The 25,092-nt window shown below is 47.5% G+C and overlaps 11 protein-coding genes across 11 annotated transcripts; 4 read left to right on the forward strand and 7 right to left on the reverse strand.

Annotated features, from left to right (window-relative positions):
- Positions 1–541: 541 nt before the first annotated feature.
- On the reverse strand, positions 542–1,601 carry N7496_000937 (uncharacterized protein; the record flags this gene model as incomplete). Its single annotated transcript, XM_056693868.1, has 2 exons — positions 542–997; positions 1,065–1,601. 2 exons carry the CDS (start codon positions 1,599–1,601, stop codon positions 542–544), a joined length of 993 nt encoding a protein of 330 aa, XP_056560597.1.
- Positions 1,602–2,373: 772 nt separating this feature from the next.
- Positions 2,374–3,528, forward strand: N7496_000938 (uncharacterized protein; the record flags this gene model as incomplete). The annotated part of the gene is made up of 3 exons (XM_056693869.1): positions 2,374–2,440; positions 2,494–2,982; positions 3,044–3,528. The coding sequence occupies 3 exons, from the start codon at positions 2,374–2,376 to the stop codon at positions 3,526–3,528; spliced, it is 1,041 nt and encodes a 346-aa protein (XP_056560598.1).
- Positions 3,529–4,261: 733 nt separating this feature from the next.
- N7496_000939 (short-chain dehydrogenases/reductase) lies at positions 4,262–5,295 on the reverse strand (the record flags this gene model as incomplete). Its single annotated transcript, XM_056693870.1, has 3 exons — positions 4,262–4,896; positions 4,970–5,199; positions 5,255–5,295. The coding sequence occupies 3 exons, from the start codon at positions 5,293–5,295 to the stop codon at positions 4,262–4,264; spliced, it is 906 nt and encodes a 301-aa protein (XP_056560599.1).
- A 1,649-nt stretch (positions 5,296–6,944) lies between these two features.
- Positions 6,945–7,880, reverse strand: N7496_000940 (Zn(II)2Cys6 transcription factor; the record flags this gene model as incomplete). The annotated part of the gene is made up of 1 exon (XM_056693871.1): positions 6,945–7,880. One exon carries the CDS (start codon positions 7,878–7,880, stop codon positions 6,945–6,947), a length of 936 nt encoding a protein of 311 aa, XP_056560600.1.
- A 1,681-nt stretch (positions 7,881–9,561) lies between these two features.
- On the forward strand, positions 9,562–10,680 carry N7496_000941 (acyl-CoA desaturase; the record flags this gene model as incomplete). Its single annotated transcript, XM_056693872.1, has 2 exons — positions 9,562–9,607; positions 9,677–10,680. 2 exons carry the CDS (start codon positions 9,562–9,564, stop codon positions 10,678–10,680), a joined length of 1,050 nt encoding a protein of 349 aa, XP_056560601.1.
- Positions 10,681–11,418: 738 nt separating this feature from the next.
- Positions 11,419–13,013, reverse strand: N7496_000942 (class I SAM-dependent methyltransferase; the record flags this gene model as incomplete). Its single annotated transcript, XM_056693873.1, has 11 exons — positions 11,419–11,494; positions 11,550–11,978; positions 12,040–12,226; positions 12,282–12,307; positions 12,357–12,397; positions 12,453–12,528; positions 12,585–12,626; positions 12,684–12,713; positions 12,770–12,826; positions 12,884–12,936; positions 12,990–13,013. 11 exons carry the CDS (start codon positions 13,011–13,013, stop codon positions 11,419–11,421), a joined length of 1,041 nt encoding a protein of 346 aa, XP_056560602.1.
- A 1,468-nt stretch (positions 13,014–14,481) lies between these two features.
- On the forward strand, positions 14,482–15,528 carry N7496_000943 (SDR family oxidoreductase; the record flags this gene model as incomplete). Its single annotated transcript, XM_056693874.1, has 1 exon — positions 14,482–15,528. One exon carries the CDS (start codon positions 14,482–14,484, stop codon positions 15,526–15,528), a length of 1,047 nt encoding a protein of 348 aa, XP_056560603.1.
- A 298-nt stretch (positions 15,529–15,826) lies between these two features.
- On the reverse strand, positions 15,827–16,544 carry N7496_000944 (glycoside hydrolase family 11 protein; the record flags this gene model as incomplete). The annotated part of the gene is made up of 2 exons (XM_056693875.1): positions 15,827–16,226; positions 16,291–16,544. The coding sequence occupies 2 exons, from the start codon at positions 16,542–16,544 to the stop codon at positions 15,827–15,829; spliced, it is 654 nt and encodes a 217-aa protein (XP_056560604.1).
- Positions 16,545–17,241: 697 nt separating this feature from the next.
- On the reverse strand, positions 17,242–18,288 carry N7496_000945 (sterol desaturase family protein; the record flags this gene model as incomplete). Its single annotated transcript, XM_056693876.1, has 1 exon — positions 17,242–18,288. The coding sequence occupies one exon, from the start codon at positions 18,286–18,288 to the stop codon at positions 17,242–17,244; it is 1,047 nt and encodes a 348-aa protein (XP_056560605.1).
- A 627-nt stretch (positions 18,289–18,915) lies between these two features.
- On the reverse strand, positions 18,916–20,141 carry N7496_000946 (FAD-dependent oxidoreductase; the record flags this gene model as incomplete). Its single annotated transcript, XM_056693877.1, has 2 exons — positions 18,916–19,590; positions 19,653–20,141. The coding sequence occupies 2 exons, from the start codon at positions 20,139–20,141 to the stop codon at positions 18,916–18,918; spliced, it is 1,164 nt and encodes a 387-aa protein (XP_056560606.1).
- Positions 20,142–21,217: 1,076 nt separating this feature from the next.
- N7496_000947 (Major facilitator superfamily domain general substrate transporter) lies at positions 21,218–23,381 on the forward strand (the record flags this gene model as incomplete). Its single annotated transcript, XM_056693878.1, has 13 exons — positions 21,218–21,313; positions 21,368–21,445; positions 21,497–21,576; positions 21,644–21,725; positions 21,888–21,958; positions 22,012–22,171; positions 22,231–22,284; positions 22,339–22,390; positions 22,444–22,551; positions 22,602–22,692; positions 22,748–22,871; positions 22,931–23,022; positions 23,075–23,381. 13 exons carry the CDS (start codon positions 21,218–21,220, stop codon positions 23,379–23,381), a joined length of 1,395 nt encoding a protein of 464 aa, XP_056560607.1.
- Positions 23,382–25,092: the final 1,711 nt, after the last annotated feature.

Raw genomic sequence — 25,092 nt, forward strand, 5'->3', positions numbered from 1 at the left:
AACACGATTCAGATTCTAGGACGGAGGGTGATTCTCACCCTCATCCTACTCACAGCCGAGCGACGCTAAAGTCGCGACAGGTACGTTGGAAGTGGGCAGTCCTAAAGAATATAAATTATATTTATTCCTTTCCTAGCACATACGACCATAGGGTGTGGAGAACAGGGCTTCCCGTCCGCTCAGCCGTACTTAAGCCACACGCCGGCCAGTTAGTAGTATGGTGGGTGACCACATGCGAATCCTGGCTGTTGTATGTTTTTTACATTAGTATGACTGCCCTTGCGGTTCTACTCTTCCGTCCCTACGCCCTGAAGCTCCTCTATTCTCTCCTTGGGGTATGTAACGATAACACTATCTAGCCGCCTAGAGGGTCGGCCTCATTTTTGTTTCCTTCTTTTCTCCCCTTGACTGCAGATATTGCTTCGGTACACTAAGAAAGTTTATCAATCATATCTCGTAGGTGTAAGAATCCTTTCTATAACAATAGTAAATACACTGGTAGTATTGGTTATATTATGATATTATGATCTAATAAGGAACTTCAAAACCGGCTCCAGTCGGCCTGTCTCCAGGTGTCCTCAGCACTGACCAAACGATTCTTAACGCCCTCAAGTTCACGAGAATCAATCATAACATCCCCCTCCCCGACTGTTCCCCACATCTTGGGCGGTCCAGCAACTTCCCAGAACTTCACCATAAGACCCAATTCAGTCCCCCACATACCGTGAAGCGCTTCAAATTGCTTGAATGGAACTGATAGAACCTGAAGCTTCCCCTTTCCCGCAATTTCCGCCCATTTCGAGAAATAGTCCTGGATCTGGTACTTGCCCGTTGTGACGTGGACATATCGACCTCCCTTGGTATCACTTGCTTCCTTGGGATATGGGTGTTGGAGCAGACCACTGACGGTGATACCGATGTTATCCACCGAGCCCAGTGAGGGGAGATAAGACGAGGAGTTGGCTGGGAGGGCAAGGATGTATTGACCGGTTGGTTTCTATAATTTTCAATTATTAGTTGATAGGCAACTTTGGCAGGTTGAAAGAGAAAGGTGAAATCCATACCGAGTAAATAGGGGTAAAAGGCGGATAGTTAAAATTAGACGCATAAAATCCCGTCAAAAGAAAGATTGTCTTAGAGTTCAAGACCGGATCATTCTTGATATAGGCATCGATAGCCCCCTTGGCATCGAAATGCGGGACCTTGGCCTCGCCGTTAGTTAGGCCGCTCGCATCGGGCAGGGTGCTCCAGAAGTAGTATTCGAGAGTGGTTGTTTTAGCAGCAGCACGGGCCAAATTCACGCCTCGGTCGTACTCGATATGCATCGCCTTCTCTGGGCCGATCCCTGTCGCGAATGGCTCGTAGAAATCGGTGACTGCGAAGATGGCGTTGGCACCAATGAAGGCCTTAACGAGACTATCTTCGTCATCCAAGTCGGCGGTGACCATCTCGATGCCACGTTTAATCAGGGCCTTGGCCTTTTCGCTGTTGGTATTGCGTGTAAGACCTCGGATTTTCCAGTCGGGGTTTGCGGCAAGGGCATCAATGACTCCTGAGCCCTGCATGCCAGTCGCGCCAGTGACGACTATCAGCTTGGACATTGTGGAGGACTTCGGGGGGCTTGGAGAGCTTGAAAGTAGGAGTTTGGAAGGGTGAAATGTTTTCAATGATTTGGATTCAATGATTTGGATTGAAGATTCTCTGGCAGAGTACGGTTGGGGATTTTATACTTGTCTGGAGATAACGAACTTTTAATGTAAAGCTCTAATAATATACGCGAGAATATGCACTGGCATATTCCCCATGCTGTACTTGCAGCCATGTAATACCGAGCGGCTATTCTGATTGGCCCTTATGGCGCATTCCTGCACAGTAAGCCGAAGCCCGCATGCCCGCAAAAATGCCCGCAGATTCCCGCAATGCCCGCAACCCGGTGACAGATTAGATTAAGTGCATGATGCATAGTTTAATTATCGTTGGTCTACAAGCGCCGTTGTTCAGAAAATCAAGATAACACTTGTCGCCACGGCTGTGCTAAAATCCGTTTGAGGCACTCTACCTGCATATGGAATGTGGAAACGAGACTGAGATGATGAAAATCCGCGCTCGTCGTCTAGTTCTGTAGCTAATAATAACTATCTTACAAAGCCACCAGTCCAGATCGTATTCTAGGGTACGGAATGTAGCTACTTTCATCGGAAGCCCTTAGAGATTACGAATCATTTTCTATCTCGGCGAACACAAGGATATCCTCCACTGTGAGGTAGGCTGCGAATATAAATATCCCAGCTGGGACACGAGGACGCCGGGTAGCATACACACTTCCCTTTTTACCAACTCGGATATCACCGCCTTAGGTCCTTCAATATCGACATGGAAAATCGGAAGTTGATTCTCGTCATTGGAGGAACAGGTGCCCAAGGCAGTCCTGTCGTCAAGGGTACGTCCTTCACCAAGGAGTCTTAACTTAATTTTATTCTAACAGATTCATAGCACTCTCCGAGAGTGGTCGCTACGGTGTCCGATTATTGACTCGAAACTCAGCCTCGGGCCAAGCTACAAAACTAGCTGCTCTGCCGAATGTGACACTCCTCCAAGGCTCACAGGACAACCAGAAGGACCTTCACGCTGCCTTCACTGGTGTCTACGGAGCATGGGTAAACCTGGATGGGTTTACAATTGGCGAAAAGAGCGAATTATTCTACAGTGTCCGAGCATATGAAATTGCCCGGCACCATGGTGTCAAGCATTACATTTTTGCAAATACCGATTACGCTCTTCGAAAGGCTGGGTGGGATGAGAGGTATCACTGGGGACATAATGATGCCAAGGGCCGAATTGGTGATCTGATCTTGAGTCATGGACAAGCTACCATGAAGACTTCACTTTTGACCACGGGCCCATACATGGATATGCTCTTTGATGGGATGTTTGTTCCTGAAGAGCAAGCTGATGGATCGTTTGTTTGGGAGAATCCAGCAGGTAAGTTTTTCACTCATCCAGGTACAGTTGGACGGGTTACTAATGAACCGGCCTGGCGTAGCGGATGGTAAAATCCCACTCATTGCCCTCGATGATGTTGGAGCCTATAGCCTCTGGATTTTTGACAATCCCTCTGAGTCTGCTGGCCTCGACCTTGAAGTGGCGACGGATCAAGTCAGCTTTACCGAGATTGCAGCCACATTTACCAGAGTGACTGGTAAACAAGGCATACACAGACGTGTACCTCTGGAAGGGTATCTAGTGAAGGCAGAGCCGTATCCAGGAGCTTATTCAAACTGGGCTATCAGCCCTGACGTGCCCCGCGACGAGTCGTTCATGACCTGGCGTGAGAATTTCGCGGCTTGGTGGCGCTATTGGAGCGAGGGTAAAGGAGCCACTCGCAATATGGCGTTGCTTGATCGTATTCATAGCTCTCGAATTCCTAGTCTGGAGGCTTGGATGAGGGCGAAGAATTACGATGGGCGACCTCGGTCTGTCTTGAAAAATCTCCATGAGCTAAGGGAAAGAGGAGTGACAAATGATTAGCCTCGGGGTTAATACATAGAGTTTTCCGAGTACTTAGATCGAACCTTAGATTGTAGTATGTTGTTTAATGGGTCAAATTGACCATATTAATTCGCGACATGGCTTTATACCTCGGGCCCGCGCCGGCCGAAGACACCATTGAGCTCTGTCTGAAGATTGTAGTCTGAGCAGATTAGATAAATCAGTTGAAACTTTCAACAACGGATCTCTTGATTCCGGCATCGATGAAGAACGTAGCGAAATGCGATACATAATACGAATTGCAGAATTAAATCATCGAGTCTATAAACCCATATTGCGACCCTGGTATTCCGGGGGGTATATCTGTCATTACTGCCCTCGAACACGGCTTGTGTGTTGGGCTTCACCCCCATCTCCTGGGCCCGAAAGGCAGCGATGGCACTGCGTACGGTCCTCCCGTCGAGCGTCTGGGGCTTCGCTAGCCGCTAGTACAGGTTGGCAATTACTAGCTGAGGAGCCCCTTCATCTAGTGGTAAGGGTTTTGTTTTCTGTGCATTTATTCGGCCAGCATATTTCTACTAGTCAATCTCTGTATAAGAATTCGCTAGATAGACGTGTCTATGTTACTGAAAATTAGATAGAATAATAGAAGATGCGAGAAATAGAATTCCAGTCAATTTTCAGCTAAACAAGCAAAGAGATTAATTAATAGCGCATTAATGATATAAGAAAAGTATTGTCTATGTGAGTCCCGTCGAGTCTCCCTAGCTGCTCACAGCAGCCCAACAAACCGCTGCCCACGTTCATATATCCGTTTCACCATGTTCTTATCGTCAAACTGGACAGGCCCCATCATGGTCGAGTCGAAGACCTTCCGAGGTCCTACAGCATTAAGCAGCCAGACGATGAAAGCATTTGTGCCTTTCCAGATGTAGCTGACATCATTGTTACCAAGGACCTTGGGAACAACTTGCTTAGCCAAAGCGGCCGGTGTCATGGACACTCTGGCGCTTTCCTCAGTCCTCTCCTTGACCTTTCCTTCAACGTCGGCGTACAAACTGTCAGGTCCAAAGCTGACAGTATCCGCTGACCGAAGTTTGGTGGAGACTTCGCCCATAAATAACGTAACGACTCTGATACCCAGAGGGGCGAGTTCCAACCGTAGGGTATCGGAGTAAACGGAAACTGCGGCTTTTGTTGCGTTGTATGCGGATGCGAAGGGGAATGGAAGTCGTGCAAGGATCGATGCGACGTTGATGATTGTTGGCATGGACTTGGACTTGTGGGCTGTAGCAGCGATCAAGAGAGGTGAAAAGGTCGACACCACGTCGAACAGACCGAATACATTGGCGTCGAACATTTTCCTCACTTGGCTGGGATCGGCTTCTATAGCGGGAGCCTCATACACTATGTAATGATTTAGCTATTGTCCGAAAAGCAAGCTTAGATTGGATGGGCGAGTACGAGGAAAGAGACTTACTAGAGCCCGCATTGTTGTAGAGAATGTCGAGAGTCCCGCCGGTGCGTTTGGCAATCTCGTCTTTTAGAGCTGAAATGCTTTCCTGAGCGGTAACGTCCAGGGCGAAAGTCTCAATTCCACTCTCTGAAAGATTGCTCATCGACTTAAGAGACCGAGCAGTTGCGAATACTCTTAGACCCTGGGCCGCAAACTCCAATGCCAACGCATTACCTGCGCCACCTTCAGAGCATCTTTGTAAAGTAAGCCTAGGGACACATAGGAGGTAAAAAGGGTGGATTTACATACCCAGTAATCAGGATGGACCGTTTATCGGTTGCTGGAGACATGACTTTGGATTGATGGACTTTGGAAGATGATTAAAAGAGATAGGTGGAATGGATTCAATATCTTGAATGATGTGAGTGTAGTTGAAGAGAAAGGGCCTGTGGGAGCGGAAATGATGCTGAATTTAAGTCAACCCAGATTGATGAAAAGATGGGTTTGCAAGGGGGGGATTCGACAACAGGGCCGATGCCCGCAAAAAGCCCGCAAAGCCCGCAAAGTCCGCAATGACGCCCTGCATTTCCCATAGGCTGACCAAGCTTGATTTCAAGTTTCGTTATCGAGATGAATAATAATTCTCAAAGTCTGCGAGGTATGATGTGTCAACAGAAATAGCGGGCATATGAAGTAGCACCGAGGACCGATGACTTCTGCAATCAACTTCCGTTGAGGTTCGCGAGACGTGCCTTGGGGCGCCAAACCGGGCGGCATTGGAACCTGGACGAGGCAGATGTTTACTAATCACTGAGAAACTGCCAAGAAAGCGCCCATAGAGGGAAAAAATCAAATTAAGATCGATTATTCAGTACCATGCATCATCGTAGGTAGTATGTAAATGAGCCAGGATGTATAATTACTTAGACTTGGTCTTTAGTAATCCAACAGCGGTCAAATAGAGCTATATATGCATGAAACGAGTCCGGTTTTTTGTCCCCAATCTACTCTATGCCCTTCTATGGTACAACAGCTGTCTTTATATCGCCTCCGCGGCCAACAGGGCTTCTTTTGCATCCAAAATACTTTCATAGACGCCTTCTTTGCCATTAGCGGTTCGTTCTTTCAGGCCATTTTATCAAGAAACTTACCAGAGAGTGGCCAGCGGGTTCGTATATGTCGCAGTAACCACCTTAACGTAGTTATTCTCTCTTTGACTTCTGCCGACGGGTTTCCCTTCCCAATAGTCATAAGTGCCGAAAGTCCTTGATACACAACACCCACCAAGAAAAATGTACATTGACCGTGCCGTAGGTCCACCATATTAGAGCCTTGCTGGAGTGCAGATGCAAGTCGGCAAAGCGTGTCAATGGCATTACGAGTCTCGATAAATGTATACTGCTGCACCTCTTGCTTGGATCGCACCTCTAACTGTCCCCAGCAACTTTCCTGAAGGAGGAAGACACCGCTGCCATGAATCAGTAAGGTCTTGTTTCCCCCTTCCAAACGACGAGCTTCAAGTGCTTACCTGTAAGAAAACAGGCTTTGACAGCAAAAGGCCAACCTGCGGACCGTGATTTCCATTTCATTAGCACGAACTAAGGCTTCGAGCGTGCGACATAGTTGGGCTGTTTCTGGTGCTAAAATGCTCTCTTCGAGGTTTGTTGACACGACAGAAAAAGATCTGATGATAGCGAGGGCTTGACTGATTAGGTGCGTTGCCTGGGCTAGTCTGCCGAAATGACCGATTTTGAACACGTAGCCCTGGCATATGGGAACCGCGTCCTCCGACTGCGAGGTCTAGATGTATTTCCAAGTCAGACAAGGTTCCTATACGATCAGACTTGCTGTAAAAAAGAAAGAGGTGCCTGACCGCGTCATAGAATTTATCATCGTCGACGGGGAGGAAATCTGTAAATGTGGGATCTTCCGTCGCTAAGACCCGAGAAGGATTCGCGAAGTTCAAGAATCTGTATTCAAAAAAAGTTAATTCGGGATGTTATATGCTGCTGAGGATCACAGATTTCCTATATCGGAACAGCCAGTAAAGGAAAATTGAACAGGAAGTGACGGACCGGTCTAAGGATAAGACAGCCCACCAAGCTCTGCGCCTCTCCTCAATCTCCATCCAGGATTCTGTACGATTATGCTCACCACCCATACGATCTTTGTTGATCCTGTCTAGACCCATGGCGATACCATAACGGGCACAAGCTCCTACTGTCAAATAAGCGGCAGGGTAGATTGCATCACCAATCTCAAAAACCGCAATGAGTATAGCTGCTTGTAAGACTTGAACACACAAGTCTCGTGTACTCTCCACTTCGGAGTAAAATTTCTTGACTAATTGGTATAGCGCGGCCTTTTCTGGGACTTCATCATCATGGACTGACAAGCAGCATAGCTTCATGCACAGAGCTAGTAAAGCTGTTGGTCGTCGGGATGGGGATAATGGATTAAGTACGGCGGCTAAATACCGCTTCCGACAGACGACAGGCATCCATGTTATCTGGAAGAACTTGCTGGCTGTCTCCCGAATCTGCTGGCTATCACCTAGGTGAAAGGCAACTTCGTCTGGAATGCCTACATCCAGACGAGGAATCTCTAATCGAGCCTCACGGAAGAGATCGGGTGCGAGGAAACTAATGGCGGTGGTCACAGCAAATGAAGAAGAAGTGGAAGAAGAGACAGACTGAAACTGGGAGTCAGTACTTCTGGACGGTACAACAGGCCCCGCATAGCCTAAATCGGAATCAGTGCCAGATTCTGTACCATGTATGCTGCGGGCAGGCGATGCGGAACGTTGACCGCGTCTGTTGGGATAGCTGCACTTTAAGCCCTTTTTGGTACACAGTTGGCATGCTGGAAGGCTCTTGTCACAGCGTCGCTTACTGCGGCGGCAGAAGAAACAGGAAGCGAGAGCGTGAGATGTCATGATGCGTTTGAAAGTTGAGAAGGTTGTTAAGCTTTCGGTGTTTGCGGAGGTTTGCGGGCGCGGGCGGGGATTCTAATTAACAAGGTGGATACCCGGAGTAGGATATAAGATATTCCGAGGCCTAAGAGCAGTTTATATGAAGTAGACCTATCTTGATTTCTCTGACCCGTATATCCCACGTTCTCCACGTTCCTTTTACCACATCCACCCCCGAAGGCTTACCCGTGGCATTGACCACCCGCTGGCGGGTGGTCAATGCTGAAATTCTAGATGCACCACTAGATCCGCGAACGAGATTGGCTTGATCGACGTTTCCCCTCGTCAACTGACTATTCTCTCTCCTACCTATCTTTCCAATAAGATATCATCAATCTTTACTGCTAGAAGACGCAGATTCTCGTAATAAATAGTGAGCTATAGTAATAGTGCGGATTTACTATATCAGAAAGACCACTAAGGAATCGTCTTCGCCAGTGGGGAGTTTCAGCCAACACGAATTGATGGTGTCATCGACACCAGCGCAAGGAAGCAGGAAAAGGAGATCTGAATCGATTGTCTCTATCTAGACATGATGATGAAGATGGATCTAGAGAAGAAGAAGGAAAGGGAAAAGAGAAAGACCTAAATAGGTCTACAAGACAAAGAAGCGCTGGTCCTGGAAAGAACCATCAAACCTGCAGAGCAATCTATGCAGGTGTAAACGGGAGGACGCATGACCAAACGACCGAGTAGTCGAGGTCAATAGGGTCGAGTCATCACGAATCCAAAGTATAACTCTTCGGAGAGAATCGCAATGACAATAATATCCTTGAAAGGATATAGGGGATCTCATTCGAGATAAAACGAATGAATTGAGGCTGCTGTGCGACCGTAAAAATTTCCGAGTCGAACTGAGGCCAAAACTTTCAGGCAGTAAAGTATACATTCGTCAGAATCCATAACTATCAGCCGACCTGGCCTGCGATTTATCTAAATAAACACTATCGAAGTTCGAGAATAAGATAAAATCATAAAGGTACCTACAACCGTTCTCCGACACTTTGAGTGTGCTCTCATAGGTCAATGAAGTAAGGCGTGGGAATAAGTTGCAGTGGGACCGTGGGTAATGGTAAGGAGAGAGCGAATGGCCACTAGGGCTCCAGAACCTTCCTAACAACCCAGATCTCTCAACACCATCCTAAAAATCTAGTACAGCGCCGCTAAATCGCCGATTAACCTCTTTCTCAGTCAATAGCCGTCTCGTATACTCCGTATATTAACCGTTATTGTCTTTCCACTCTGGTGATCTGTCTCTCGGGGATAAAAAGCAATATATGGTACATTCCGTCCCCCTGCATCATATGCAGTTGGCAACGTAAGGGAAAGGGGTTTTTGTTGGGTCCTGGAAACCGAATTTCTCTCATTAAGAGGGCCACCCCCGCTTTTTGGAACTGACACTTGGCTCGTTATGTAGGAAAGCCACGAAATTCCACGATCCCAGGATCTCGCCATAATGACCACAGACACAACGAAGAAGATGAACCGGCCCACTCTAGATCCAACCCCTCATTATACCTGGAGATATGAACTCGAGTGGTATCGACAGAATTTCTACTGGTTTCTTCATGTATTTCTTCTGGGTCCAATTGTTGCTTTATATTTTGCTGCACCACATGTCCCCTGCCAGCGGAGTACGGTCATCATGACCATCGGCCATGCCATTGTAGGAGGCTTCAGTATCACGATTGGTTAGTGAAAATATTACACCCTTAGTCTTCTATGCCCCAAATACCTAACCTTATCTAACCCGGCCGTAGGCTATCATCGACTTTGGTCCCACCGGTCGTTCCAGGCATGTATTGGCATAAGAATTTTGCTCGCTGCTTTTGGTGCGGGAGAGGTTCAATGGCCCATCCTGTGGTGGGTAAAGCACCATCGTGCCCACCATACGTACACAGACACAGATCAAGACCCATCTAATGCAAAGCGAGGCCTACTGTTCTCCCACATTGGTTGGCTGCTTGGACTTAACGAGGCTGCATGGGGCCCAGCCGACGTATCGGACCTCGAGGATGATCCAGTGGTCATTTGGCAGCAGCGATTATATTACCCTATTCTTGTAGTAGTTGGCTTTCTTCTTCCCACCACGGTTGCTTATTACGGCTGGAATGACTGGAAGGGTGGACTGCTATACGGGGGTCTGACTCGGGTCGTCGTGACCCAACAAATCACCTTTTTGAACAATTCAGTGGCCCATGCGTCCTGGGCGGGGAGTCAACCATATTCTACGAAAACAACTGCCCGGAATGTCCGTTTCCTCAGCTTTCTTAATCTCGGGGAAGGTAACCACAATTTCCATCATACTTTCCCCGTTGATTATCGGAGCGGGGTTGAATGGCGGGAGCCTAACGTTTCGAGATGGGTTATCTGGCTATGGGGAAAACTTGGATTGGCGTTCGATCTAAAGACGGTCAGCCCCCGTGAGATCGAGCGGGCTCGTCTTATTCAGAAGAGGGGCGGCATCTATCAACGTCTATATTATAACGAACACAACACCCAATCCTTATCCCAGCTACCTCGGATAACTTGGGACGAGTATCGAAGCCGGTCTAAGTGTGGGAATTTGTTGGTTTCTATAGGTGGGGCTGTCTACGATGTGGCAGGTTTTATGGATGAACATCCTGGAGGCCGTGACCTCATCCAGAAATTTATTGGGAAAGATGCCACTGAATCTTATTATGGGCACCATCTGCATTCTCCAGATGCCGAGGGTATCCTTGAAAGATTATGCGTGTCAAGATTGGCGGATGATTTGCATTGAATGGGTCTTCGCATTCGCATTTAAACCTGCTGTCTTGGTTTTCTCCCCCGGCCCAGGCTCCTGGCTGCAACTTGTACAATCGAGTGGTATGATCGCTAAATCTTTTTGGAGTAATAGTACCTGAATATATCAGACGACCTGTATGTGCATTGATAAATGGGGATCATTGCAGAATGTGCTGGGGAAAAGAGTAGGAAAGGCTGCAGTGAAATAAACGGGGTCTGCTTAGTGATCTACTAGATTGATTGGAGCACGAAAATTATAAGATATTACCGGTGAATTTCGAGGCATAGATTATGTATTATCTGATTGGGCAATCTGTTCGCTCTTCTACCGGGTCATGTTGGAGACCAACCCAAGCAAAGTATTTAGTGGGTGTGTATCTAGATCCTGGCGTTCGCAATTGATGTTAGTAGAGACTGATCCCGTAATTGGAGGCTCAGCTTCCCGGTATCAAAGGTAACATTTTCAGCTGGGGGGCGGAGGGGGTGGATTGATCCTTTCGTACCCATATCGCAGCTTTTCTTTCGCTTCTGCTCTTCAGCTGTAGGCATAACTACTGTATGCGGCAATTCTCAGTACGCATCATGTCAAAACGGAAAATGACAAAGTTCAAAAGAAAACGGGATTCTTCAATTATGCTGGAACTATGTTTCAGGTGATATCATTCGGTCGCTAATACACAATGAAAATATCTTCTCAAAGGCTGTCGTTGCGTTATTGCGTACACTCGAAGTATCACGATGACTCCTGAGCTTTGGCCAGTGTCTGGATCATATGGTCATCTCTTGGCTTCCTTGCCCAAACTCGCCGGCTGTGTAAAATCAGTCAGTATATGGATAGACACTGATATTCACGGACAAACTTACACATATCCGTAGGCATGGATACGAGTATCCTTCAGCTCCTTCCGCACGTTGACCAAATAAATTTCAACCTCCTCCTTCGTCCATGGAGACGGCGCACCGAACTTTGTAAGTAGCCACATAGCGTACCCCTCCAGACCAGACTTCCAGTGCTGCTGGTTGAGGAGGCCAACCTCCTTCAATAGCTTATCTTTTGCCCAAGGCCCCATGGGCACCTTGTAGAGGCGCTCATGCACATCGACAAAGCCAGCCTCCTCGATAGCAGCTCGCATTGTCTCCTGGGTTGTCAAGGACCGGCCAGCTCGTTCACCACAGCCAATGAAGTTATCACCCCAGCCGGCCAGCACGCTATCTTGTGGCAGAGATCCGTCATCACTCCTCACTCGGACATCGAACTCGATTTGCTCAATCCAGCCGCCGGGTGCCAGGTTACTATTTAGAGCGTTCGATGTTAAATCATAGGCGTACACGGGGCGATGTAATCGAGACTCACTTGAAGCATTGCTGATATAATCCTTTCCATCCTTCAGGGGTGAATGATCCAAGCAACTGGCGCAAATGAATCAAATCGAATGGCTCTCTCCATGTCCATTCTTTTTGAATATCATCAACTTCAAAGATGCAGTTTGGGGGTACCCAGGTGACTGGGGGAGGGAAGAGGTCCACCCCGCGAACGGTAGCTGTGATTGTCAATCTCCAAGCCTGTCAGATATCTTGAAGCAGAGTAAGTCTCACCATCGGGATATTGATCTGCGACATCTCTGTCCATGTATTAGCACAGTCTTGCCATCGAGGAGCCGCGAGTCCTACATAGCCCAACTTCCTTTGCCAGTTCCAATGTCGAGGATATGCTATGATATCGATTAGTCAAACATTTATCATGAAGTATGAGTGCCGTGGTCGTACCTTGGGTTTCTCCCCAATCGGAGCAGAGAATAGAGGATTGGGTCGATGGTAGTCAAGCATAATGCATACCATGTGACTGGATCTGCATGTCAGACAACTCTTGCTAATAAACCGATGTGGAATGCTTCTTACCCAAGTTCGAAGGCTTCGAATTGCTGCTCGTCTGAAGGGCTCCTATGAGGCAGGATTAGTTGAAGAACCTTCCTATCGTTTTCCTGGACACTTTCTTACCAGTAAACATCATCTTTTAATGCTTGGTATCTGTTCTATCTCATTCAGCTCTATTTTATGCAACTAGGGTGGTAGACTATCCGTACCTGCGGCCATTTTCTATGCGACCTTTGGCTATTTGCGAAGCAATGGATGTTGTGTCGCTTGTGGGTCATTAGCAACTATTCAATCGCGCCTCTCGGGAACTACTTCTCACTCACGACTCGAAATCCTGAGTAGCTTCGGGTTCCTGCACTATGTGGAGATTCGGGTCCTGGTAGAACAAGTCAGACAAAGCATAGAGCCAACTGGAGGATGTTCTCTTACCACATCGATGCGTTGATCGGCCATGATCAAAACCTATCGTGGGGTGCAGAGCGAGAGTTCCACGGTCGGAAGTGAAGTGAGGAGAAAATGGCGCACTTGCTAACCTTCTCAATAGTGGAAAATATCTTGGATTATTAAGGGGGGGCGGGCCGGGCTCGTCACCCGCTGTCAACCGATATCTTAGTTCATTTAGCAGAGCCACGTGCCAAGTGTGGACCATGCAATGAGCACTTTATGAACGGAGAATCTCTCCGTATCAAGTCACTCCGAAGAGTCCGTACATTATGATTGCGCTAAGAGGTACATAGTTAGCGTACCGGTGTTTTGGTGTACTTTTGGGCATATGCAGTAGGGGCCGACCGGTAGTAAACTGTGTGCCGTCGACAGGGATGGAGGTTTCTAAATTGTACTTTTCATCAATGCCATTGTATTCTCTGAAGCTACACTACTTGATTGATACCAGAAATTAGACAGGTTCGCAAGTAAGTCACTGAGCTAAGACAGTTAGCAGTCCTCAACTCTGCACGAATATAAATTAAGGCCCGACCGTGAAGAGATGATAAACAAGCGTAGAAATGTTGCACAAACATATAGAACAACCTTGTACAAAGAATCAAACTAAGTTTCATGTTCTTCGATCATGATTGGAACTCTCTAATGGCTCACGACATTGAATTAGTGAGGCTAAATTAGAGGTTTCTAGCTATTCCTATGTAGAAAGAATAGGTTCTAGCCAGGTACTGTTGGGACAGTACCTAACACTAATGGCTGGCGATTGCTGCGAGCCATCTAGTTTAGTCGTATTCAAGAGAGTTTTCTTGAAAAGACCATCTTTCTTGATGAAAGTCCTCCAGAAAAAAGAATGGGTAAACACTGGCAAGATCATATTGATCCAACGAAATGATAATCAGTCAGTCATTCGATGCACTTGTAAGGGTAACATGTATAATTCTCAACGTCAAGAAGCCACTGGTCGGGACCTTCAGCACAAAGGGCAAACTCTAAACACTCCAGTCCTTGCCAAGCTGGCCAGTCATCACACTCTTTTTTAACAAACTCTCTGATTGTGGCTTGGATGCTAATGGGGGCCAAAAACTGAAAGCGAATAAGCCGAGAGCATTTGAAGACCAAACCGGCTAGCCACCTCTTGGAAGTTTAGTCACTCTCAGCCTTCTGGGGAAGAAAACACCGATGTTTTTTAAGACATCCCTTTACAAGTGCCAGCACTCTGTAGACGTCTTCTCATTGGCGGCTGCTGTTTTTCTTCCTCTCTTTAGCTGTTTATCCCGCCAACACAGCTGAGCAGTTAGTGTCCCAGAAACGCGCCCGCGCAGATCAAATTTTCAAATCTAGAGATCCGAGATCTTACGGGCTATTTCCCCAGCTACGGTATAAATGTCCCCTAATCCGCTCCAAACAGTAGCTGCCAGAATACACCTCCAATCCACGAAAAGAGTGCTGACCTCTTCTTTTTTTTTACAAACAGCCTCACATGGCGAGCAACAAAGACTACGTCTTGGTCACAGGGGGGTCGGGCTTTATCGGCACCCAATGCATCATCCACTGCTTAACTGCAGGTTACCGAGTGAAAACGACAGTCCGGTCGCTGAAGCGTAAAGAGGCCGTACTCCAAACGCTTCAGGTTGCAGGCGCCCCGGATGCCGAAAGTGTCTCATTCGTGGAAGCCGACCTTACCAAGGATGATGGCTGGAAAGAAGCTGTCCAAGATTGCACTTATGTCCTCCACGTCGCGTCTCCATTTCCCGCAGAGGTCCCAAAACATGAGAATGACCTGATCATTCCCGCTCGCGAGGGTACGCTTCGTGTATTACGAGCGGCTAGAGATGCTGGAGTGAAGCGTGTTGTTGTGACATCATCCTATGCTGCCATGGGCCATGGCCATCGCAACCGGGACCCGACTAAATCCTTTACCGAGCAAGACTGGACTGATGTGGATGGGCCTGGAGTCGGAGCTTATGAAAAGAGTAAGACTTTGGCCGAGCGCGCTGCATGGAATTTTATCGAGAAAGAAGGAGGCAATCTGGAGCTATCTGTCGTGAATCCGGCCAGTGTTATGGGACCCGTTCTCGGATCAGATATATCGACTTCCATTGAAGTCGCCAACCGCCTGCTGAGCGGTGCTGTGCCAGGATGCCCAAACATCGAGTTCGGCATCGTGGATGTTCGAGACGTGGCTGATCTCCATCTGCTCGCTATGACCCATCCAAAAGCCAAAGGAGAACGATTTTTGTGCATGGCACCCCCCGCAATGTCGATCAAGGAGATGGCTTTGACTCTTCGCGAGAGGCTGGGGCCAAAAGCAAGGAAAGTGCCAACGCGGACTATTCCGGATTTTGTGCTGAGGTTACTTGGACTTTTTGATTCCGGAATTGCCCTAGTGGTCCCGTTTCTGAGCGAGCCTCGTCCTGGGTCGAACGAGAAGGCTAAAACGTTGCTTGGCTGGAACCCTCGCTCGAATGCCGATGCGGTCGCTGCCACTGGCGAAAGCTTGATTCGACTTGGGATAGTGAAAGTATGATAATACTACTAGCTTTCTTGACTATCTAGTTCGTTGAATGGCGGAATCTTTCAAATGTCAGTAATAAAGTGTCAAACCATAATCAATATCTTTGTCTGATACTACTGACACTATTGCGATTTGCTTCATCATATACACCAACGATGTCTCTCAATATCCTATTTACCAGGAAACAACCACATATCACTGTGCCATCGTGTTGGGCCGTACTTGAGATTGAACAGGATCCTCGAAGGCTCGAGTTTCACTCAACACATGTAACAACTATCAACCCCAGTACCGCAATCACGCATCATACTCACGAAACAGTGATGGTGGAAGAGCCACTGCTCTCATAACCCTCAGTAGAGACAATCTGGTAGTTGTGGCTACCCAAGCTCATACCCAACGAAGCCCAAGCATTGAAGTGGTTGGCAGTGGTCACGGTACCGCTGGAGCGCTTGCTGCGGCGGATGGACCAGTACTGGTTGAAGGTCGCAGTGCCAGAAATGGAGGGCTGGTTGACTTGCTGGTGCTCATAGATATCGTAGGTCGCGCCATCGCTGGTAACGGTACCCTTGTAGGTCATGCTGCTGCCCGGGTTGTAGGTGCCGTAGTCCTCCAGAATGTAGTACTCGACAAGTGGGCTAGTAGTCCAGCCATAAACGGCAAGGTAAGCATTACCCGAGGGATTGAAAGATCCGGAGAAGTTGATATTCCTTAAAACGAGATCGTAGTATGTTAGAGAGGGAGTAACTGATACATCGCGGCCAGAGATCTTACCGGGCGGCTCCAGTGCTCCAGCCCTTTCCGGAGGTGAAGTCACCGCAGTTTTGCCAGGTGACGCTGTACTCTCCACCAGCGCCATTTGTGTAGTCAACGGTACCACCGCCGTTGGTCCAGAAAGAGTAATAGTAGCCATTGTTGGTTCCAGTCTGGCTGGTGGTGATAGTCTGGCGCTTGTTCCAGTCGCCGGGGACGGCGAAGGCGCCCACAATGGTGGAGCAAGCCAAGAACAGGTTGGTAAAGGACACCATGATGGATCTTCTGTGAAGCAGTTTGTGGTTGATGGAAAGCTAGTGAAGAAGAAAGTTTGATGGAGGATGGATGTCACCGGGACCCTGAGATCTTTAGTGTTTATATTCACGACTTGGGATAAATTCTGTTCAGTTGTCAACTCTTCACTATCCCTTAATTTAATTTAACCGGAACCCTATTATGCTAAAATAACCAGATGTGTCAAGCCTTCGCATCGGGGCAAACGTGCGACACTAGAAGTTCCACCATTCTCGGAGACACTATTTCAAACACCGGCGCGGAAAGGAGTCCCACCAATGCTTTCCGGCTCAAAACGGGCATGCCTCCGACCCAAAATCGCCTGAAGAACTTTAATCTGGGGTAAATGGTGCTATGTGGCACTAGCCAGGGCCGAATTGCCTAAACAATAATAAAGGCTGAAGGATGTTGTTGCAGAATTCAGCCGTAAGCCTTCGCCAAAATGCGGGGAAACACTAATGCAAGGCTTCTTCTCAGCCAAGGTGGATCCACCGCTTACAATAGAGGATGCAACCGCAGGGTACACTCGGTCAATCGTTCGTCATTATTGTAAATAACCAGAGAGGTATAGTGAACATAGCACATGACCTATATGAGGCTTTCGTGGCTAATCTAATCATTTATCATTTTGCCGGTCATACTCTAAATTCCAAAGCTGAAATCCAACAGCCGGCATTTCTAAAGGAGTGACATCCAAAGAGTATTTTCGTAGTCAACATTCTCGTCCACGCTCTCGATTCGATCACTGCAGGTGCCGAATACCCGATCCCAGACACGTGTTTGCTTGCCATAATTATGGCTCTTCCGCCAACCCTTGCGATGGTGAAGGTCATGATCTTCAATGACGAGTTCGGCGTTGAAAATTCTCATCAGCCAAGTGAGAGGGTTTGGAGGCGACGCATGAAGACGGAGACCACTGTGCCCTGCCAACTCCGCAAACATAACATAGAGTTGACAAATGTGCCATTCGTAGAAGCCCATCGGGAATCCCAGAAACTTCATCGTCAGATAAGTCATGATAGGAATCCCCGCAATATCGAAGAATTCTTGCTCCGAGTCGGCATAGATCGTGAGCAGAGGATTGGGATGCTTCGTCAGGTGGTGTGTGCGGTGATACTTCCACAATCCATTAACGTCGTGCATGATACGATGGTACCAGTAGAACCAAAAATCAAGAACGATGCCATATAAGCTGACCTCCAGAGGAAGCGATTTCCAGCTTAATGATATCGGTGCCTTGCTCGTCTGGTAGGTGAAATAAACAGTCATCAATGGGCGCACGAAGCCCGCAAGCATGACTGATGTCAAGGCCTTAGAAACGCCCTCGTCGGGCACACCGTCTCGCTCATGCTTATCGCCATCCAGGAATCCATGTTTGTGTGCAAGCTCTCGCATGTTGCGCAGCTCACGAGTCGTGAATATTCGAGAGGCATAGTAATAGAAACCGAAAGCGACTATAGGTCCGAAGTTTTGCCCCGCGAGGTACACATATAGTTGATGAAGGAGTAGTGGAATGCCTGCATGGACGATGACCCAAATGTTCATCGACCAGTCGGAAACATAGGGCACTTTGTCTTGCTTCGAGTGAACCGGGACTTCTCGGTCTAGGTCGATATGATAGACGTTTGCGCTTTCGAAGATTTTATGGGGTAATTTCCACTGGCTTCGATCCCATCCACGCCATGTGGATTTCATTGACTCTTTCGCATTCGGTTGGGTACTCATGGTGGGCTGATTTGTCTCCCCAGATGATGTTTTGAAGGCTGTGATGATAACTTGCGGCGAAGAACCATTTTATCTAAATCATGTAGATCTTCACAAGATCACTGAAACCGAGGCTGATAAATTCGTGTTCTCATCATGTTGAATTCTCCCACATGTTCGGGTAACTATACCCAAACTTAGGCAGGTCATCATACAGTGGGGCCTTCGCAATGGATGCCTAGAAGGGAATAGTTCAGGTGGATCGTGAGGAGGATCATCACCCATTAGAGTTAGATAGCCTCCTTCTCCAGTGCTGAAATGCCATGCGCACCAAAGATGGGCCTGGGGTAGTCTGATTAAATGTGATAATGCCGAGCTTATCTTTAATAACCTCCTCCAGCGGGCCCGGTGAATCAAGGAAGTAAATATTTGATTACAAGGCCGAGGCTACTGGCACTCAAAATATTTACTTGTCATAGTGCAAACTTCAACTATTAGATCCTATTGTTGATAGAAAGGCCCTCGAAAATTTGACTGTGGATTATTCAGTGGATGACTCAAGAATGAAAAAAAAGTTTAAGTTAAACTTATTAGGGTGATGAATCAAACGTCAGCGAGGCAGCCTAATCTCTCCAACATGTCCCGTGTTTAGTAGTCGAGAGCCATCTTCACCAATGGATTGTCGGATGCCATCATCTCCATGAATCCTCTTGGACTATCCCACTGAAAGTGTAGGTCTCCTGCAAGAACACTCCTTGTGATCACATCACTCGCATATGGAAACATGTCTTCCTCGTATTTTGCAACAGCCTGTTGGGTGACGCCGAACTCTTTCAGCATCCGTGATAGGACTAGAGAATCACGCATAGCACAGTTGACACCATCACCGACAAACGGTGGCGTAACATGCGCAGCATCCCCAATCAATGTGACATCGGGAGCAGAGGTCCAATTGAGATCCTTTGGGGGGAAATAGTGTAATGGCCACGTACGGAATGGCCCGGTTGCTGCCTCGATCATCGCTTTGACTTGTGAAGTATGGCCACCGAATTTTTCATCTTTGAGAAGGTATCTTTTCACAGCATTCTCATCGGACAAGTCAAATTCTTCGCTAATGGGGAAATCGGCAGGCCCTTTCCATCCCAAGTCCACTCGATAGTGGCCGTCCCCCTGGCGTTGAACCCAGATCATCTTCTCTCGGCCAGAGATCATCATGGGGCCTTGTCCCGCAATCCCTTGTAAGGTTGGGTAGAAGTCGTTTGACGGTAGGATAAAAATCGGAAGAATAATGATACCCGAGTATTTCGGCTCCGAGGCTGTTACCTGGAAAATGTTAGTATCTTGATGCTCTGGGGAAAGCCTACTAGGAGGTTAGGTTAGCATACCAGATGCCGGATTTTGCTCCAAGCTCCATCTGCCCCCACCACAAGATCGAACCCAGATACGTTTATCCCGTTGGCCAAACTTAACACAATTTTGCCTTCTTCGTCCCTTTTGGCGGATTTCACTGCTGTCGACCAACGCACTTTTTCATTGGGAATCACTGAAAAGAGTATCTGCTTCAATTGGGCTCGGTCTACCTCCGGAGAATCACGTCCTTCCCCGAAGGTTAATAGCTTGTTGCCTTTGCAGTCCCACACTGAGTGTATGGTAGCATCTCCATACCTAGCATATTTCTGGAATTCGTCAAAGCACTTAGCTTCCTTCAGGGCATCTTGCCCACTGCTGCGATGAATGTCCAAGCAGCCTCCTCTAGGAGGGGTGTCCTCGGCACTGCGCTCATAGACGACATAAGAGATCCCCTGCCGCTCGAGAATTCCGGCCAGGGCAAGACCAGAAGGACCAGCACCGACAATAGCAATTTTTTGGCTCATGGTTGTGTGTTGAGAGGAGTTGATGGAGGAAAGAACGGGCGTTGCTCAAGACAGTCAAGTTTCACAGGCAGTCGCGATCCAAATACTCCAAGTGGTATCCAACTAACTCACGGCGATTATTCTTGTCGCCATCTTCAACTCACGGACGTTTGAAGATTAACCTAGGATATATGACTTTTGACCGTTCCCTGACTTGTTGCATCCATACAGATCCCAAAGATAGGTCTGAAGCTCCGGTATCCAGCGTTCTCATGATGATGTGCTGGGTTTCACAAACAGTGGAAATACTCCGAGGGTCTCTGGATGTCAAATGGATATAGTGCCCGAACCATAGAATTCTCACTTTGAAATATATTTGAACACTGTTTTAGTACTGTCTATCGTTGACGGTACCTATTAAGGTGGTTGAGATAGTCCATTACGTTGGAATTCCGAGTTCTCATTAATTTAGTAGGTCATTGGGGCTATGACCTCTTTGAAAATCCTCGACACAATCAGTAGAACGAATATAGGCTAATTTACGAGGGATTCATTCTGATCCTTTGTATGGCGTGTAGTGTGTAACGCGATAGAACCGCTTTTCCCGCGGCACCACCTCGATGCGATCGGCCAGTGTCCGAGATCTACCCGGTCTATAAGGTAGTCTCAATGGCTCAATAGTGGGTCTCGATTGCTCAGATTGTTTAAAAGTACCTGTCCCCGGGCTTATCAGACATACTGCCATACAAGCGATGATGGCGTGATCCATGGATATGCTTGCTTGGTATCAAGTGCCTGGCTCTGGAACTTTGCACTGTGGCGACAGTGCTTTTTTTACTTGCAGATACAAGTATCTACCTAACCTTCTTAGTTCTCGCTAGCATTAATTTGCTGAGTGCTTGAACGAAGGATCACTTGATTTGACATACATGTATATCGGAATTAGAATGAGCTCCGCAGGAGTACACGCCTTTTAAAACCCCGCTGATGCCATCAGACCTACATATTAGTCTTCGTTTCAATTTTACCTTATATGCAGCTACCCAGAAGCTTCAAATAGCCTTGCTTGAGAGTAAAAAATATTACCGACTAGGACGATGAGCAAGCAAGGGCAAGTTGACATCAAGGTTCCAGGGAACACGGTTGATCGTGTCGAGGAGATTGATATCGACCCAAAAGAAGAAAGAGCCCTGGTAAGTCCTGCACCCAACAACTTCTCGCTTGTCATGGGCCTAATCTTAATTCAGGTATGGCGTCTGGATCTGTTTTTCTTGACTATCGGTTTCTTGGGTTATGCATTCAAGTACCTCGATCAGACCAATATCGTGAGTATTATTGGTGTGTCTGATCAAGCTACATCCTAACACTACTTTCAGAGCAATGCCTATGTCTCTGGAATGCAAACAGACCTTAAATTGTACGGAAATGAGCTAAATTACTTTACTACCTACTTCAAGTATGTTTGCTCAATACGAATACCTCAATACCTCCATCTTTGGCTTTCACTGACTTAATGCGGATAGTATCGGATATATGCTCATGTTGTACCCTTCGTGTGTTCTCATCTCCCATATCGGTCCATCCAGATGGTTACCTACTTGCGAGGTGGGTTTTGCTTGAATACATATACACTCCGAGAAAATCCACTAAAGGCAACAATAGGTGTTATGGGGGGTATTGACTTGCTGCTTATCCACGGTTACCAACGCCAAGCAGGTTAGTATTCGGAGAACGACTATTGAATCTTGCTAACAGATCTACGTGTAGGTCTACGGACTCCGGTTCCTTATCGGCTTCTTTGAGGGCGCAACTTGGCCAGGTTATTTTACAATTATCAGGTACGCATTCAGCCCCACTGGAATAGCAAATTTGGTTTACTCAAGCATGTTAGTCAATGGTATATGCCTCATGAAATGGCTCTCCGAATGAGTTTGTATAACATCGCCCAGCCTGTGGGAGCCATGCTTTCCGGTGCTATGCAAGGCGCTCTTTCAACCAACCTCGAGGGTTCGCTCGGCCGGAGCGGTTGGCGATGGGCCTTTATTATCAATGTGAGTTCATTCATTACCCACCCAGCCGTCACAATGCTAATTACAATTTGATGACCCAGGGTATCTGTACCATCTTTGTCGCCTTGGTCGCTTTCATCCTCTTACCAGGTTTTGTATGAATCGCACCTCTGGTATGATTGTGATATCTGCTAATGCAAGATATTCAGCCTGAACGCCAGAATCTACTTTCGAAATTCTATCTCAGACCACGAGATATCGGTAAGTAACTGTTATCAAGGAATAGACAAACAGTGCTGAAATTCTTCTATCAGAAATTGCACGGGCGCGCAATAGACGAATCGGCCGGGATCCCCAGGTTGGCATCACTCCGAGGACATTCCTACGCGCGTTCAAGTTCTGGCACGTTTGGATATTTGCGCGTAAGTCTATTCCAATTATCGCATTTAAGAGACAATGACTAATAGAATAGTCGCCTGGTCTATCGGCACGAACCAAACGCCTTCCAATTACTTCAATCTCTGGCTGAAGTCGCTGAAAAATGCAGACGGCACGAAGAGATAGTAAGATATATCACCCGCAGCGAAACCATATTCCAAAGGCTGACCTTCCCTCAAGCTCGGTCGCTATGCTCAACTATCTGCCCATAGCGGGTCAGGCTATCCAGCTTGTCGCAGAGCTTCTCTTCAGCGGCTTTAGCGACTACTTGGGTGTTAGACTGCCATTTTTGCTCCTTCATTCGGTATGTCGTGAACCAAAATCAACTTGCCTTCCCAGACGCTCAGCTAATGATAATAATAGGCCATCAACGTCACATCTCTCATCATCCTGATCATTCGTCCCAGCAACGAGCACCTCTACATGGCTGGATGGTACATGAACTACATGGGCGCGTGAGTAACCTAACCCCCAACATTACGAGCTTCCAAAGTCTAATCTATACAGTGTATCTACCATGCTCCTCTGCGCCTGGGCAGCAGCCCATCTCGAGAGAGAGCCTCAAGTCCGAACGGTTCTCTTCGCAACAGGTACTCTCTTCTCATACCTCTTCAGCGCATTCCTGCCCATCGCTGCATTCCCTGCTTCGGAGGCACCCCATTGGCGCATTGGCGCAAAAGTATACCTTGGACTTTCTCTTCTGGCAGCGACGCTCTTTATCAGTATCGCCGTTATATTCAAGCGGGAAGAGAAAGGCAAGAGAAAAGCTGAGAGGATCGAGGAAGGGAGTGAAATATCTGCGGACAGAGATTGACCGGTGGCTAGAGGGTTAGAGTCGATTTGATATCGGCTCTGTTCTTAAATCATACGCGTGGAAGAGGGAACTCAGACAACGGTATACCATAAGCCCCCTAAGGGGTCTTCTTCTCCATACCCACATCCACTAGTCTCCTCGGAAATTCGTATTCCCAATATTTCTTCATAGCTACTCTTCAAATAAGCTTTTCAATCTAACCCGAGGCGTCTCGGAATTCCCGATTGAAGAAAAAGCACACAGCTATCGCGGGTATAATCAGTTCCGGGTCCTTCTAACTTCGCTCCAACAACCCCAGGAAATTCCGGACACAGCTCCTTTGGTCCGGTCCCCAACCGATATCGCACATAATTCTCTTGTTATAATAGTCAGGGGCAGCTCCCGTATTCTTTTCCAACTTCACCACCTACCCATTGCAGTATGACAAGCAGCGAATCAAACACCCACGAGCTCTGACAGCTCCGCTCGGCAGCAGCTGTCCCGGCAGTCCGAGCAATCGCCGGCTTGTCTTGCAGTAGGCCGAGCGTATCCCGAGTTTGGGTGGATCTCGGTGATCCCTCGGGCAGCAAACAATAAGACTAAATGACGAACAGTTTCAGTCTAGTTTCTTGGGGAGACCTAAATAATCCCCCCGTTCCCCTATTTTTTCTCAATGTCTGCATCGATGGAATTTTCTTCTTGCCCTTGCTGTCAATCTCACATCTCACATGAGATCGTGCCAGTTCTTCACTAATCACCACCCAAATTTAGAAAGAAAGGCCCGGGTAATCTTAGTAGCCCACTTAGGTACGCTCTGCTCCTATTTACGTGTGCTCCCCTTTCCATGACTGAAAAATAGAGACAAAGATGATTAAAATTTTCTTCGTCTTAGGGAAATTAATTCCTTGAGATCTGGACTTGCAAATCGCCAGACTATTACCCTTAGTCGCCGAGGCATATGCTATTAATATAGACTTTGACCTCCACTTGGATGAGCCTGAGCAGCCCCAAAATATGGTCTTTTCAGGGATTGGAGGGGTATATATGATGCTCATAGCGGCCTGATCAATGTTATCAGGGGTTGAGAGCTAAGGCAGAGCTCATATCTCCGGTCCTGCAAAGCCATAGGTTGATTTTGGTTGACACTACCTGTCATTATGGGCTTGTGTTTGCCTCCGTGCCTGAATACTTGAGTCTTGGCTACAAGCCACTGCCGAGTATACAGATCACGTTTTCAACTAACTATTTAGATCAGATCATGCGTGTCCGTATATAAGAAACGGCAATGACATGCTTACACTTACTTGGATACAGCCACTCTTTATTCGTCGCTCTTCCTTCCACGACCTTGACCACGCGACACACGTTCCTGCGCCACGCACCCAACAGCGATCCTCTCGACGTCGACCAGACTCTTCCGGCGTTGCGCAAGTGAAACAACCATGAGGCATCAGGCACCAGAGCACTACCAAGTACGTCAAACACAACATCGAACAAGAATCATGATCATAACATCAGTGGATTATTAACTAAAGTACGCAATTCACAGGCAAGGAGACTAAATACAACAAGGAAATAGGGCAGGAGGACCAACAAAGATCCACCACCCTTTATAAATCCACATCATCGCCAAGGCAACGTCCAATGTCGCCTCGACGAAGATACGAACCGTTTTGTGCAAATGCCTCCACCCGACCGATCAAATCCAGATCAACCGAGAGAAAACAGAGAC

The sequence above is a fragment of the Penicillium cataractarum genome (assembly GCF_028827025.1).
Source record: "Penicillium cataractarum strain IBT 29864 chromosome Unknown utg000001l, whole genome shotgun sequence".
NCBI classification, from domain to species: Eukaryota; Fungi; Ascomycota; class Eurotiomycetes; order Eurotiales; family Aspergillaceae; genus Penicillium; species Penicillium cataractarum.